Source organism: Salmo salar, chromosome 14, assembly GCF_965601325.2.
Source record: "Salmo salar chromosome 14, fSalSal1, whole genome shotgun sequence".
Classification (NCBI taxonomy): Eukaryota; Metazoa; Chordata; class Actinopteri; order Salmoniformes; family Salmonidae; genus Salmo; species Salmo salar.
The window spans coordinates 102,342,926-102,360,723 of NC_138304.1; the positions used below are offsets into that span (position 1 = coordinate 102,342,926).

The 17,798-nt window shown below is 42.9% G+C and overlaps 1 protein-coding gene across 1 annotated transcript in view; it reads right to left on the reverse strand.

The window, feature by feature from the left end:
• LOC106570694 (importin subunit alpha-7) overlaps positions 1–5,304 on the reverse strand; it is a 40,044-nt gene extending 34,740 nt beyond the window's left edge. The window contains exon 1 of the mRNA XM_045695057.2: positions 5,171–5,304. Coding sequence (XP_045551013.1) covers positions 5,171–5,174 — 4 coding nt within the window. The 5' untranslated portion in view covers positions 5,175–5,304. The remainder of the gene's footprint in view (positions 1–5,170) is intronic.
• Between the last annotated feature and the right edge of the window lie 12,494 nt (positions 5,305–17,798).

Sequence of the window (17,798 nt, forward strand, 5' to 3'; positions counted from 1 at the left end):
TATATATATATATATATATATCCACACAAACCAGTACATATATATATATATATATATCCACACAAACCAGTACATATATATATATATATATATCCACACAAACCAGTACATATATATATATATATATCCACACAAACCAGTACATATATATATATATATATATATATCCACACAAACCAGTACATATATATATATATCCACACAAACCAGTACATATATATATATATATATATATATCCACACAAACCAGTACATATATATATATATATATCCACACAAACCAGTACATATATATATATATATATCCACACAAACCAGTACATATATATATATATATATCCACACAAACCAGTACACATATATATATATATATATCCACACAAACCAGTACATATATATATATATATATCCACACAAACCAGTACATATATATATATATATCCACACAAACCAGTACATATATATATATATATATATCCACACAAACCAGTACATATATATATATATATATCCACACAAACCAGTACATATATATATATATATATATCCACACAAACCAGTACATATATATATATATATATCCACACAAACCAGTACATATATATATATATATATCCACACAAACCAGTACATATATATATATATATATCCACACAAACCAGTACATATATATATATATATATCCACACAAACCAGTACATATATATATATATATATCCACACAAACCAGTACACATATATATATATATATATCCACACAAACCAGTACACATATATATATATATATATCCACACAAACCAGTACACATATATATATATATATATCCACACAAACCAGTACACATATATATATATATATATCCACACAAACCAGTACACATATATATATATATATATCCACACAAACCAGTACATATATATATATATATATATCCACACAAACCAGTACATATATATATATATATATATCCACACAAACCAGTACATATATATATATATATATATCCACACAAACCAGTACATATATATATATATATATATCCACACAAACCAGTACATATATATATATATATCCACACAAACCAGTACATATATATATATATATCCACACAAACCAGTACATATATATATATATATCCACACAAACCAGTACATATATATATATATATATATATCCACACAAACCAGTACATATATATATATATATATATATCCACACAAACCAGTACATATATATATATATATATATATCCACACAAACCAGTACATATATATATATATATATCCACACAAACCAGTACATATATATATATATCCACACAAACCAGTACATATATATATATATCCACACAAACCAGTACATATATATATATATCCACACAAACCAGTACATATATATATATATATATCCACACAAACCAGTACATATATATATATATATCCACACAAACCAGTACATATATATATATATATCCACACAAACCAGTACATATATATATATATATCCACACAAACCAGTACATATATATATATATCCACACAAACCAGTACATATATATATATATCCACACAAACCAGTACATATATATATATATCCACACAAACCAGTACATATATATATATATCCACACAAACCAGTACATATATATATATATCCACACAAACCAGTACATATATATATATATCCACACAAACCAGTACATATATATATATATCCACACAAACCAGTACATATATATATATCCACACAAACCAGTACACATATATATATCCACACAAAACAGTACACATATATATATCCACACAAAACAGTACACATATATATATCCACACAAAACAGTACACATATATATATCCACACAAAACAGTACACATATATATATCCACACAAAACAGTACATATATATATCCACACAAAACAGTACACATATACCCACACAAAACAGTACACATATACCCACACAAAACAGTACACATATATATCCACACAAAACAGTACATATATATATCCACACAAAACAGTACATATATATATCCACACAAAACAGTACACATATACCCACACAAAACAGTACACACATACATATACATGTATGTACTGCAATTTAGATGTTTAGATCCACACAAAACAATTTAGATCCACACAAAACAGTACACATATACCCACACCACAACTGATGCTACCAGACTCTTGTTTATTATTGCTAATATTGCACAATTTAAACACTTGCCCCCACAAATCCCCCCCTCCCTGATATGTGTAAATATTATACTTCCTGTATTATAGTTATGCTTAAAAATATATATATTCTATTCTACTAAGACATTTACTTTGTTCTTATTCAGATATTTTATCATTTATGTATACTATGTGTATCCTGTACATATGATTAATACAACTTAAACTCTTGAAACACGACACAAAGCACAGCGGGCAATTGACATGTTGATGTTGCTCAGCTCATGCTTGATGAATCTAACCACTTTTAAAAGTGCAGAGAGCGAGAGAGTGAGGGAGAGCAAGTGAAGGACAGTTAGATATGTGGAGAACGCTACTAGTCAGCGGAGAGAGGGGGGAAACGCTACTAGTCAGCGGAGAGAGGGGGGAAACGCTACTAGTCAGCGGAGAGAGGGGGGAAACGCTACTAGTCAGCGGAGAGAGGGGGGAAACGCTACTAGTCAGCGGAGAGAGGGGGGAACGCTACTAGTCAGCGGAGAGAGGGGGGAAACGCTACTAGTCAGCGGAGAGAGGGGGGAAACGCTACTAGTCAGCGGAGAGAGGGGGGAACGCTACTAGTCAGCGGAGAGAGGGGGAAACGCTACTAGTCAGCGGAGAGAGGGGGAAACGCTACTAGTCAGCGGAGAGAGGGGGGAAACGCTACTAGTCAGCGGAGAGAGGGGGGAAACGCTACTAGTCAGCGGAGAGAGGGGGGAAACGCTACTAGTCAGCGGAGAGAGGGGGGGAAACGCTACTAGTCAGCGGAGAGAGGGGGGAAACGCTACTAGTCAGCGGAGAGAGGGGGGAACGCTACTAGTCAGCGGAGAGAGGGGGAACGCTACTAGTCAGCGGAGAGAGGGGGAAACGCTACTAGTCAGCGGAGAGAGGGGGAAACGCTACTAGTCAGCGGAGAGAGGGGGGAAACGCTACTAGTCAGCGGAGAGAGGGGGGAAACGCTACTAGTCAGCGGAGAGAGGGGGGAAACGCTACTAGTCAGCGGAGAGAGGGGGGAAACGCTACTAGTCAGCGGAGAGAGGGGGGAAACGCTACTAGTCAGCGGAGAGAGGGGGGAACGCTACTAGTCAGCGGAGAGAGGGGGGAACGCTACTAGTCAGCGGAGAGAGGGGGAAACGCTACTAGTCAGCGGAGAGAGGGGGAAACGCTACTAGTCAGCGGAGAGAGGGGGAAACGCTACTAGTCAGCGGAGAGGGGGGGAACCACTACTAGTCAGCGGAGAGGGGGGGGAACCACTACTAGTCAGCGGAGAGGGGGGGGAACCACTACTAGTCAGCGGAGAGGGGGGGGAACCACTACTAGTCAGCGGAGAGGGGGGGAACCACTACTAGTCAGCGGAGAGGGGGGGAACCACTACTAGTCAGCGGAGAGAGGGGAACCACTACTAGTCAGCGGAGAGAGGGGAACCACTACTAGTCAGCGGAGAGAGGGGAACCACTACTAGTCAGCGGAGAGAGGGGAACCACTACTAGTCAGCGGAGAGAGGGGAACCACTACTAGTCAGCGGAGAGAGGGGAACCACTACTAGTCAGCGGAGAGAGGGGAACCACTACTAGTCAGCGGAGAGAGGGGAACCACTACTAGTCAGCGGAGAGAGGGGAACCACTACTAGTCAGCGGAGAGAGGGGAACCACTACTAGTCAGCGGAGAGAGGGGAACCACTACTAGTCAGCGGAGAGAGGGGAACCACTACTAGTCAGCGGAGAGAGGGGAACCACTACTAGTCAGCGGAGAGAGGGGAACCACTACTAGTCAGCGGAGAGAGGGGAACCACTACTAGTCAGCGGAGAGAGGGGAACCACTACTAGTCAGCGGAGAGAGGGGAACCACTACTAGTCAGCGGAGAGAGGGGAACCACTACTAGTCAGTGGAGAGAGGGAGTAGAGGGTGGGGAAGATGGAGATAGAAGAAGCAGCAAGTGAGAAGGGATATGTTGAGGACAAAGAAAACCTGAAAAAAAAGTGATGATACTCATATAGCTAGGTGATAATGCTAGTTCTCTCTACTGGACACACACACACTACCAGTGTTTTCTATCATTGCCCCTCTCAAACTAGAAGTAAACAACTGGCACCTCCCTGCCTAAATAGTTGAGACATCTCTATTACACTATCAATAGAAATTGAGCCTTTTTCCCCACGTGTCTGAGTTTTGACATGTGGCTAACATTGAGTTCAAAATAAAATATACTACTAATAACTTCTGGCTAGCTAGAGGTCTTGAGCAGCAGTCATCACTTGGGTCACAAGTGTTGTGACACAAATGTGACAATGCATTAAATTCAATGGAGTATGATAGCTAGCGAGCGAGCAAGCTAAGTTAGTTCAGTTATGAACCTTATGTGGTAGCAACGTTTTAGTATATGTAGCTAGCTAGATAGCCAACTAGTTAACGTTAGCTTGTCAACAACAACAAAAATTAAGTAGGTGTGGCCCGCCCTAGTTAACTACAGTGTCAATATAAAGGTACCAGTGGTATGGCTGGTTACTAACTTCAGTACCTAGTTAAATTGACAGTTAACTAGCAAAACCTGTTATATGGCTAACCACCTGCGTACTAGTTAGCTTCCATGTAAACGTTACCTTCTCAACACACAGCAAAAAGCTTACTAACTAACAGGCGATGCATGTAACGTTAGCTGTTGAAATAAGCCAAATGAGCTTATAACGCTGTCTCTAACGTTACTTTCTTGAAGGAAACGTCGTCTATAAACAACCTAATACTTTTACCAGGAAAGGTGATCATTTGTAGACGAACACACATAACATTACGATATTATAAACAATCATGCTAGCTTGCTAGCTAGCTACGTCAACTAGGGAGTTAACTTAGCTAGCCGGGATTTGACAAGAATGTATTCGACCGCTCGGTATTCTCTCGCCCCGTATATCAAGCACACAATCATACACGGCCTAGAAACATAACATCGTAACTTACCCATTTTTTTGTTTGTTTGTTTGTTTGTTTTTTTTGTCTTAAATAACAGATACTTCCGTGTGTTGTTTAGAAATAAATAGTAATCCTCTTTCTCTCTTGGCTTTCCAGAATTTGCTCTTCACAGGCAATATGTCGTCAGAGAAATACGGAGGGCGAGAGAGGACAAATTTAATCCAACTGTTTCCCACGGACGCCAGGGGGCGCGAATACGACACTACGGTTAATTAAATAATTATAATAATAATAATAATAATAATAATAATAATAAATTATTACGCAATACATTCGTCACAAATTCAAACAGTGGGATGTTTTTTATGATATTTGATCAAGTTTAAAAGTCTTAATGTTACGTGCACAGGTACATACTGTTTTCATGAAAAATCAACAAATGTAATTCAAAATCCAAGCAATGATTGAAAAGACGTCACTGGCTGTGCAGACAAATTCCCAGCCGACACTGAGTGTTCAAAACATTAGGAAAATCTGCTCTTTCCATGACATAGACTGACCAGGTGAATCCAGGTGAAAACTATAATCCCTTAATGATGTCACTTGTTAAATGCACGCCGAATACAACAGGTGTAGTAGACCTTACGGTGAAATGCTTTCTTACGAGCTCCTAACCAACAATGCAGTTTAATATATATATATTTTAAAATATGAATAAGAATTAGAAATAACAGTAACAAGTAATTAAAGAGCAGCAGTAAAATAACAATAGCGAGACTATATACAGGGGGTCCCGGTACAGAGTCAATATGGAGACTATATACAGGGGTCCCGGTACAGAGTCAATGTGGAGACTATATACAGGGGGTACCGGTACAGAGTCAATGTGGAGACTATATACAGGGGGTACCGGTACAGAGTCAATGTGGAGACTATATACAGGGGGTACCGGTACAGAGTCAATGTGGAGACTATATACAGGGGGTACCGGTACAGAGTCAATGTGGAGACTATATACAGGGGGTACCGGTACAGAGTCAATGTGGAGACTATATACAGGGGGTACCGGTACAGAGTCAATGTGGAGACTATATACAGGGGGTACCGGTACAGAGTCAATGTGGAGACTATATACAGGGGGTCCCGGTACAGAGTCAATGTGGAGACTATATACAGGGGGTACCGGTACAGAGTCAATGTGGAGACTATATACAGGGGGTCCCGGTACAGAGTCAATGTGGAGGCTATATACAGGGGGTCCCGGTACAGAGTCAATGTGGAGGCTATATACAGGGGGTCCCGGTACAGAGTCAATGTGGAGGCTATATACAGGGGGTACCGGTACAGAGTCAATGTGGAGGCTATATACAGGGGGTACCGGTACAGAGTCAATGTGGAGGCTATATACAGGGGGGTACCGGTACAGAGTCAATGTAGAGGCTATATACAGGGTGTTACGGTACAGAGTCAATGTGGAGGCTATATACAGGGGGTCCCGGTACAGAGTCAATGTGGAGGCTATATACAGGGGGTCCCGGTACAGAGTCAATGTGGAGGCTATATACAGGGGGTACCGGTACAGAGTCAATGTGGAGGCTATATACAGGGGGTACCGGTACAGAGTTAATGTGGAGGCTATATACAGGGTGTTACGGTACAGAGTCAATGTGGAGGCTATATACAGGGGGTACCAGTACAGAGTCAATGTGGAGGCTATATACAGGGGGTACGAGTACAGAGTCAATGTGGAGGCTATATACAGGGGGTACCAGTACAGAGTCAATGTGGAGGCTATATACAGGGTGTTACGGTACAGAGTCAATGTGGAGGCTATATACAGGGGGTACCGGTACAGAGTCAATGTGGAGGCTATATACAGGGGGTACCGGTACAGAGTCAATGTGGAGGCTATATACAGGGGGGACCGCTACAGAGTGCAGGGGCACCGGTTAGTTTTCTTTCTTTCTTTAACATTTTTTTATTTCACCTTTATTTAACCAGGTAGGCAAGTTGAGAATAAGTTCTCATTTACAATTGCGACCTGGCCAAGATAAAGCAAAGCAGTTCGACACATACAACAACACAGAGTTACACATGGAGTAAAACAAACATACAGTCAATAATACAGTAGAAAAATAAGTCTATATACAATGTGAGCATATGATGTGAGATAAGGGAGGTAAAGGCAAAAAAGGCCATGGTGGAGGTAATAGTTGAGGTAATATGTACATGTAGGTAGAGTTATTAAGTGACTAAGCATAGATAATAACAACAGAGACTTGTAAAAGAGGTGGGGGGGGGGGCAATGCAAATAGTCCAGGTTGCCATTTGATTAGATGTTCAGGAGTCTTATGGCTTGGGGGTAGAAGCTGTTTAGAAGCCTCTTGGGCCTAGACTTGGTGCTCTGGTACCGCTTGCCGTGCGGTAGCAGAGAGAACAGTCTATGACTAGGGTGGCTGGAGTCATTGACAATTTTTAGGGCCTTCCTCTGACATTGCCTGGTATAGAGGTCCTGGATGGCAGGAAGCTTGGCCCCAGTGATGTACTGGGCTGTACGCACTACCCTCTGTAGTGTCTTGCGGTCGGAGGCCAAGCAGTTGCCATACCAGGCAGTGATGCAACCAGTCAGGATGCTCTCGATGGTGCAGCTGTAGAACCTTTTCTTTTCAGTCTCCTGTGGGGGAATAGGTTTTGTCGTGCCCTCTTCACGACATTATTGGTGTACTTGGACCATGTTAGTTTGTTGGTGATGAGGACACCAGCGAACTTGAAGTTCTCAACCTGGTCCACTACAACCCCGTCAGTTAGAACGTGGGCATGCTCGGTCCTCTTCTTCCTGAAGTCCATAATCATCTCCTTTGTCTTGAAGGGAGCAGACAGGTTAAAGAAGGATTTTTTTAAAGCCTTGAGACAATTGAGAAGGATTGTTTATGAGTGCCATTCAGAGGGTGACTTTGAACGGGGTATGGTAGTAGGTGTCAGGCGCACCAGTTTGAGTGTGTCAAGACCCTGCAACGTTGCTGGGTTTTTTCAGGCTCAACAGTTTCCCGTGTGTATCAAGAATGGTCCACCACCCAAAGGATATCCAGCCAACTTGACACAACTGTGGGAAGCATAGGAGTCAACATGGGCCAATATCCGTGGGGAACTCATTTGACACATTGTAGAATCCATGCCTGACGAATTGAGGCTGTACTGAGGGCAAAAGGGGGTGCAACTCAATATTAGGAAGGTGTTCCTAATTGTTTGTGTACTCAGTGTAATTCTAAGTACATTTTTGGGAGGCCTTTATTGATCTGCAATTGGATCTCTCTCTCTCTCTCTCTCTCTCCTCTCTCTCTCTCTCTCTCTCTCTCTCTCTCTCTCTCTCTCTTCTCTTTTCTCTCTTCTCTCTCTCTTCTCTCTCTCAGGGCTTTATTGGCATGGGAAGTGGCATTGCCAAAGCAAGTGAAGTAGTTAAAAGTGAAATAAACAAAAATGTACAGTAAACATTACATGCACAGAAGTTCCAAAATATATATTTTTAGGAATTCTTTGTCTATATTCAAAGAGGCTTTATTGGCATAGGGAACATGTTTACAACATCAACCAAAAAATACTAGAAATGAACAGTAAATATGGCACTCAAAAAGACTTTTAAAAGATAAAGACATTTCAAGTGTTATATTTAAAGCAATATGGCCCGAGGAGGTGTGGTATATTGCTAATATACCACGACTAATCAGCATTCAGGGCTCAAACCACCCAGCTTATAATTGCATCTCCCGAGTGGCGCAGCGGTCTAAGGCATCTTAGACCTCTCCATCTCAGTGCAAGAGGCGTCAATACGGTCCCTGCTTCGAATCCAGGCTGTATCACATGATTGGGAGTCCCATAGGGCGGTGCACAGTTGGCCCAGTGTCATCGGGGAAGGCCGTCATTATAAATAACAATTTCTTCCTAACTGACTTGCCTAGTTAAATACAGTGAAGGTAAAATATATATACATTACTGTTCAAAAGTTTGGGGTGACTTAGCCAGGCCTAATTGCCCAACATCAGTGCCCGACCTCACTAATGCTCTTGTGGCTGAATGGAAGCAAGTCCCCGCAGCATTGCTCCAACATCTAGTGGAAAGCCTTCCCAGAAGACTGGAGGCTGTTATAGCAGCAAAGGGGGGACAAACTCCATAATAATGCCCATGATATTCTAATGAGAAGTTCGACGAGCAGATGTCCACATACTTTTGATAATGTAGTGTATTTACCCCAGAGACCAGTTAGGGAGAAAATATGACTTTTACGCTGCATTTCCTATATTCCTACTGTAAAATAAACTACCAGCAGGTCCCACAGAGACTAAATGTGAAATACAAGCAGGCGTAACTGACATTTACTGGAGATCCCATGTAAAAAAAAACTCTCCCCACTTCCTGGCAGCAGCTCCATATCATATTTATATTTGGTCTGTGAACATGTGTCTATGTGTGTGTCTCAATATCAGGTACAGGTTGATTGTAAAGATGGTTCTGTCTTCCTTACTGGATATAAGTCCCCAGATTCTCCTCTCACTGTCACACACACACACACACACACACACACACACACACACACACACACACACACACACACACACACACACACACACACACACACACACACACACACACACACACACACACACACACACACACACACAAAGACTAGTGGAGAAAGAACACTGTCAGACTTTGACAGAAAGAGGATGGAAAGAGAGATTAAAGTCTGTGGGGAGTTTTTTGTCTGTGACTGGGTCTTATCTCCCATACCTCCCTCCACAGCCCCTGTTAGACCAGTGAAACAGACCGAATAGAGAGGAGGAAGAAGAATAGAGAATAGAGAAGAAGAAGAAGAAGAGAGAATAAAGAAGAAGAGAGAATAGAGAAAAAGAATAAGAAGAGAGAATAGAGAAGAAGAAGAAGGCGAGAATAGAGAAGAAGAAGAGAGAAGAGAGAAGAAGAAGAAGAGAGAATAGAGAATAACAAGAAAAAGAAGAGATAATAAAGAAGAAGAGAGAATAGAGAAAAAGAATAAGAAGAGAGAATAGAGAAGAAGAAGAAGAAGAGAGAATAAAGAAGAAGAGAGAAACAAGAAGAAGAAGAGAGAGAATAGAGAAGAAGAAGAAATAGATGACATTTGATGAGAGGCAAGAGACGGGGGAAGTCCCAATATGGGCCCTGGTCAACAGATGTGCACTATACAGTATAGGAAGTAGGGTGCCATTTGGGACGGCACTAGGGAGTATTAGAGGGATATTTAAAGGTGTTATTAATCCGTTAACTTCTTATGGCTGGAATCCCGGTAACGGGATCGATATGACAACAGCCAGTGAAATTGCAGGGCGCCAAATTCAAACAACAGAAACCTCATAATTAAAATTCCTCAAACATACAAGTATTTTATACCATTTTAAAGATAAACTTGTTGTTAATCCCACCACAGTTTCCAATTTCAAAAAGGCTTTACTACGAAAGCACACCAAACGATTATGTTAGGTCAGCAACTAGTCACAGAAAAACACAGCCATTTTTCCAGCCAAAGAGAAGAGTCACAAAAAGCAGAAATAGAGATAAAATTAATCACTAACCTTTGATGATCTTCATCAGATGACACTCATAGGACTTCATGTTACACAATACATGTATGTTTTGTTCGATAAAGTTAATATTTATATCCAAAAATCTCAGTTTACATTGGCGCGTTATGTTCAGTAATGTTTTGCCTCCAAAACATCCAGTGATTTTGCCGAGAGCCACATCAATTTACAGAAATACTCATCATAAATGTTGATGAAAATACAAGTGTTATGCATGGAACTTTAGATAAACTTCTCCTTAACCTCTATGGGACCGGCGGGACGAATTCGTCCCACCTACGTAACATCCACTGCCAGCCTGTGGCGCGATTTTCAAAATCTTCAAAATCCTATTACTTCAATTTCTCAAACATATGACTATTTTACAGCCATTTAAAGATAAGACTCTCGTTAATCTAACCACACTGTCCGATTTCAAAAAGGCTTTACAACGAAAGCAAAACATTAGATTATGTCAGCAGAGTACCAAGCCAGAAATAATCAGACACCCATTTTTCAAGCCAGCATATCATGTCACCAAAACCCAGAAGACAGCTAAATGCAGCACTCACCTTTGATGATCTTCATCAGATGACAACCCTAGGACATTATGTTATACAATACATGCATGTTTTGTTCAATCAAGTTCATATTTATATCAAAAACCAGCTTTTTACATTAGCATGTGACGTTCAGAACTAGCATACCCCCCGCAAACTTACGGGGAATTCGCTAACATTTTACTAAATTACTCACGATAAACGTTCACAAAAAGCATAACAATTATTTTAAGAATTATAGATACAGACCTCCTCTATGCACTCGATATGTCCGATTTTAAAATAGCTTTTTGGTGAAAGCACATTTTGCAATATTCTAAGTATATAGCCCAGGCATCACGGGCTCGCTATTTAGACACCCGGCAAGTTTAGCACTCACCATAATCATATTTACTATTATAAAAATGTCATTACCTTTTGTTGTCTTCGTCAGAATGCACACCCAGGACGTCTACTTCAATAACAAATGTTGGTTTGGTCCAAAATAATCCATCGTTATATCCGAATAGCGGCGTTTTGTTCGTGCGTTCCAGACACTATCCGAAATAGTAAAGAAGTGTCGCGCGCTTGGCGCAATTCCTGACAATAAAATTCAAAGTATTCAATTGCCGTACGTCGAAGCATGTCAACCGCTGTTTAAAATCAATTTTTACGTCATTTTTCTCGTAGAAAAGCGGTAAAATTCCGACAGGGAATCTCCTTTTCGGCAAACAGAGGAAAAAATCCCAAAGGCGGGGGCGGTCGGGGTCACGCGCATAAGCTAGTGTCTCTTGATGGGCCACTTGAGAAAGGCGATAATGTGTTTCAGCCTGGGGCTGGAATGACGACATTCTCTTTTTTCCCGGGCTATGAGAGCCTATGGACGACGTGGGAAGTGTCACGTTAGAGCAGAGATCCTTAGTAAATGATAGAGATGGCAAAGAAGTTCCAGAAATGGTCAGACAGGCCACTTCCTGTAAAGGAATCTCTCAGGTTTTGACCTGCCATTTGAGTTCTGTTATACTCACAGACACCATTCAAACAGTTTTAGAAAATTTAGGGTGTTTTCTATCCATATGTAATAAGTATATGCATATTCTAGTTACTGAGTAGGAGTGGTAACCAGATTAAATCGGGTATGTTTTTTATCCAGCCGTGTCAATGCTGCCCCCTAGCCCTAACAGGTTAATTCAACCGCTGTGTCAGATTTCAAAAAAGCTTTACCGAACACACCAGCAATAATCTGAGTACGGCGCTCAGACACAAAAACAAGCCATACATATATCCGCCATGTTGGAGTCAACAGAAGTCAGAAATAACATTATAAATATTCAGTTACCTTTGATGATCTTCATCAGAATGCACTCCCAGGAATCCCAGTTCCACAATAAATATTGGTTTTGTTTTTTCGATAAAGTCCATCCTTATTGTCCAAATACCTCCTTTTTGTTCGCGCCTTCAGTTCACAAATCCAAATTCACGACGCGCAGGCCAGACGAAAAACGAAAGAAATTCCATTACAGTTCGTAGAAACATGTCAAACGATGTATAGAATCAATCTTTAGGATGTTTTTATCATAAATATTCAATAAGATTTCAACCGGAGAATTCCTTTGTCTTTAGAAATGCAATGGAACTCAGCTACCTCTCACAGGAGCGCGCATGACTGAAGCTCATGCCCTTCTGGCAGACCCCTCACTCAATCAGCTCTTATTCTCCCCCACTTCACAGTAGAATCCTCAAACAAGGTTCTAAACACTGTTGACATCTAGTGGAAGCCTTAGGAAGTGCAATATGACCCCACAGACACTGTATATTGGATAGGCCAAGACTTGAAAAACTACAAACCTCAGATTTCCCACTTCCTGGTTGGATTTGATCTCAGGTTTTTTGCCTGCCATATGAGTTCTGTTATACTTCTGTTATACTCACAGACATCATTCAAACAGTTTTAGAAACTTCAGAGTGTTTTCCATTCAAATCTACTAATAATATGCATATCTTAGCTTCTGGGCCCGAGTAGCAGGCAGTTTACTCTGGGCACCGTATTCATCCAAGCTACTCAATACTGCCACCCAGCCATATTAATCCTTGTTTGATATTTACTACCTCTGAATGCTTTCTGTCCACAGACCAGCAGGCTACATGGTGCTGCTTTCTCTCCCCAGACCTGCAGGCTACATGGTGCTGCTTTCTGTCCACAGACCTGCTGGCTGACTACATGGTGCTGCTTTCTCTCCACAGACCTGCAGGCTGACTACATGGTGCTGCTTTCTCTCCACAGACCTGCTGGCTGACTACATGGTGCTGCTTTCTCTCCACAGACCTGCAGGCTGACTACATGGTGCTGCTTTCTCTCCACAGACCTGCTGGCTACATGGTGCTGCTTTCTCTCCACAGACCTGCTGGCTGACTACATGGTGCTGCTTTCTCTCCACAGACCTGCTGGCTGACTACATGGTGCTGCTTTCTCTCCACAGACCTGCAGGCTGACTACATGGTGTTGCTTTCTCTCCACAGACCTGCTGACTACATGGTGCTGCTTTCTCTCCACAGACCTCACAAACTTTCGCTCATGTAGTCGTTGTTGAAGAGGTGCTGCAATCTGTTCGAGTGCCCTCGCCAAGTGATTGATCTATATGTTAAAGAGGGTGGGCCTCAAGCTGCATCCCTGTCTCACACCCCGGCCCTGAGGAAAGACATGTATGTGTATTGCCTATTTTAACCCCACACTTGTTTGTGTACGTTGATTTTATGATGTCATAATGTTTTTTCCCCCAACACCGCTTTCCATCAATTTGTATCAAGCAGACCCTCATGCCGAATTGTGTCAAAAAACTGCTTTTGTTTTGTTTCCTTGTCAATAATGGTGTGCAGGATGTACAGTTGAAGTCGGAAGGTTACATACGCCTTAGCCAAATACATTAAAACTCAGTTTTTCACAATTCCTGACATTTAATCCTAGTACAAATTCCCTGTCTTAGGTCAGTTAGGATCACCACTTTATTTTAAGAATGTGAAATGTCAGAATAATAGTAGAGCGAATGATTTATTTCAGCTTTTATTTCTTTCATCACATTCCCAGTGGGTCAGAAGTTTACATACACTCAATTAGTATTTGGTAGCATTGCCTTTAAATTGTTTAACTTGGGTCAAACGTTTTTGGGAGCCTTCCACAAGCTTCCCACAATAAATTGGGTGAATTTTGGCCCATTCCTCCTGACAGAGCTGGTGTCAGATTTGTCAGATTTGTAGGCCTCCTTGCTCGCACACACTTTTTCAGTTCTGCACACAAATCTTCTATAGGATTGAGGTCAAGGCTTTGTGATGGCCACTCCAATACCTTGACTTTGTTGTCCTTAAGCCATTTTGCCACAATATTGGAAGTATGCTTGGGGTCATTGTCCACTTGGAAGACCCATTTGCGACCAAGCTTTAACTTCCTGACTGATGTCTTGAGATGTTGCTTCAATATGTCCACATCATTTTTTCCCCTCATGATGCCATCTATTTTGTGAAATGCACTAGTACCTCCAGCAGCAAAGCACCCCCACAACATGATGCTGCCACCCCCGTGCTTCACAGTTGGGATGGTGTTCTTCGGCTTGCAAGCGTCCCCCTTTTTCCTCCAAACATAACGATGGTCATTATGGCCAAACAGTTGTATTTTTGTTTCATCAGACCAGAAGACATTTCTCCAAAAAGTATGATCTTTGTCCCCATGTGCAGTTGCAAACCGTAGTCTGTCTTTTTTATGGCAGTTTTGGAGCAGTGGCTTCTTCCTTGCTGAGCGGCCTTTCAGGTTATGTCGATACAGAACTTGTTTTACTGTGGATATAGATACTTTTGTACCTGTTTCCTCCAGCATCTTCACAAGGTCCTTTGCTGTTGTTCTGGGATTGATTTGAACATTTTGCACCAAAGTACGTTCATCTCTAGCAGACAGAATGCGTCTCCTTCCTGAGCGGTATGACGGCTGCGTGGTCCCATGGTGTTTATACTTGCGTACTATTGTTTGTACAGATGAACGTGGTACCTTCAGCCATTTGGAAATTGCTCCCAAGGATGAACCAGAATTGGACGTCTACAAATTTTTTTTCTGAGGTCTTCACTGATTTCATTTGATTGTCCCATTATGTCAAGCAAAGTGGCACTGAGTTTGAAGGTACGGCCTTGAAATACATCCACAGGTACACCTCCAATTGACTCAAATGATGTCAATTAGCCTATCAGAAGCTTCTAAAGCCATGACATAATTTTCTGGAATTTTCCAAGCTGTTTAAAGGCACAGTCATCTTAGTGTATGTAAACTTCTGATCCACTGGAATTGTGATACAGTGAATTATAAGTGAAATAATCTGTCTGTAAACAATTGTTAGAAAAATGACTTGTGTCATACACAAAGTAGATGTTCTAACCGATTTGCCCAAACTGTAGTTTGTTAACAAGAAATTTGTGGAGTGGTTGAAAAAACGAGTTTTAATGATTCCAACATAAGTGTTTATAACCTTCCGACTTCAACTGTATATCTGGTATTTTGATAAGAAGACAATTTGACATTTGTTGAGGACATTGTTTTCGCTGAGGAGACGTTGGCGGTTGATGATACTGAAATTGGATTTTAGTCCTGTAGTTCATTCATTTTAATTGGAGAATTCAGTGGGTTCTGGTAGTCTTTAGTATTTAAGATTTGTATTTAATCATGTATATGTTTTTGCAGTTTGCTATTTGTTAAAGAGCCAAAAAAGATTGGAGAAGCTGTTTAACCATACATCTCTGTTTTGGATAGATAATTCTTCATGTTGTTTGTTTCGAGTTTTCCAATTAGATTCTATGGATTCTTCAATAACATTGAGCTGATTTCTGACATGCTGTTCCTTCTTTTTCCGTAGTGTATTTCTGTATTGTTTTAGTGATTCACCATAGTGTCACGTCCTGACCAGCAGATGGAGCTGTTGTTGTAGTTTTGGGGTCAGGACGTGGCAGTCTTGTGTTCTGTGTTGGTCTTGTGACTCCTGATCAGGAACAGCTGGGGATCGTTGTTCCTGATTGGGAGTCATATATGTAGGAGTATGTTTGTCACTTGGTTTTGTGGGTAGTTGATTTTGCACTGCTGTATGTAAGTACTTAGCCTGTAAAACTGTCGGTCTGTCGTTCTCTTTTGTTTATTGTTTTTCCCGTGTTCACGTTTATTTAATAAATTATCATGATGAACACGCAACCTGCTGCACCTTGGTCCATTTCCACAGAAGACAGCCGTTACAGAACTACCCACCACCAAAGGACCAAGCAGCAGAAGAGGAGGAAGCCACAGGAGAAGGAAATGGAAGAATGGACCTGGCAGGACGAAAGAAAATTCTGGGCGGACAAGTTAAGGGAGCTAAGGGAACCCGAGAGGCAGCCCCAAGATTTTTTTGGGGGGGGGCACACGGGTAGCTTGGCCAGGCCAGGGAAGAGCCGTAAGCCAGCTACCCGTGACTACAGGGAGGTGCGTACGAGGTGGAGGGCGTCATGTTACGCTGAGGTGCGCACCATCTCGCCTATACGGACGCACAGCCCAGTGCGCCCAGTACCAGCGCCCCGCAGGTGCCAGGGCAAGGGGAGCATCGAGCCGGAAGGGGTGATGCCAACCCTGCACTCAAGACCGCCAGTGCGCCCTTTCGGTCCGGTGTTTCCCGCTAGACACACTAGCATGGAGGTGCGTGTCTCCAGGCTGGTACGTCCAATACCTGCCCCACGCATCAGGAGTCAACAGTCGTCGGAGCTGCCCGCCAGTCAACAGTCGTCGGAGCTGCCCGCCAGTCAACAGTCGTCGGAGCTGCCCGCCAGTCAACAGTCGTCGGAGCTGCCCGCCAGTCAACAGTCGTCGGAGCTGCCCGCCAGTCAACAGTCGTCGGAGCTGCCCGCCAGTCAACAGTCGTCGGAGCTGCCCGCCAGTCAACAGTCGCCGGAGTGGCCGGACTGCGCTGAACTGCCGGAGTGGTCGGACTGCGCTGAACTGCCGGAGTGGCCGGACTGCGCTGAACTGCCGGAGTGGCCGGACTGCGCTGAACTGCCGGAGTGGCCGGACTGCGCTGAACTGCCGGAGTGGCCGGACTGCGCTGAACTGCCGGAGTGGCCGGACTGCCCTGAACTGCCGGAGTGGCCGGACTGCCCTGAACTGCCGGAGTGGCCGGACTGCCCTGAACTGCCGGAGTGGCCGGACTGCCCTGAACTGCCGGAGTGGCCGGACTGCCCTGTTCTGCCGGAGTGGCCGGACTGCCCTGTTCTGCCGGAGTGGCCGGACTGCCCTGTTCTGCCGGAGTGGCCGGACTGCCCTGTTCTGCCGGAGTGGCCGGACTGCCCTGTTCTGCCGGAGTGGCCGGACTGCCCTGTTCTGCCGGAGTGGCCGGACTGCCCTGTTCTGCCAGAGTGGCCGGACTGCCCTGTTCTGCCAGAGTGGCCGGACTGCCCTGTTCTGCCAGAGTGGCCGGACTGCCCGGTTCTGCCAGAGGTGCCCGCCTGCCCTGATCTGCCAGAGGTGCCCGCCTGCCCTGATCTGCCAGG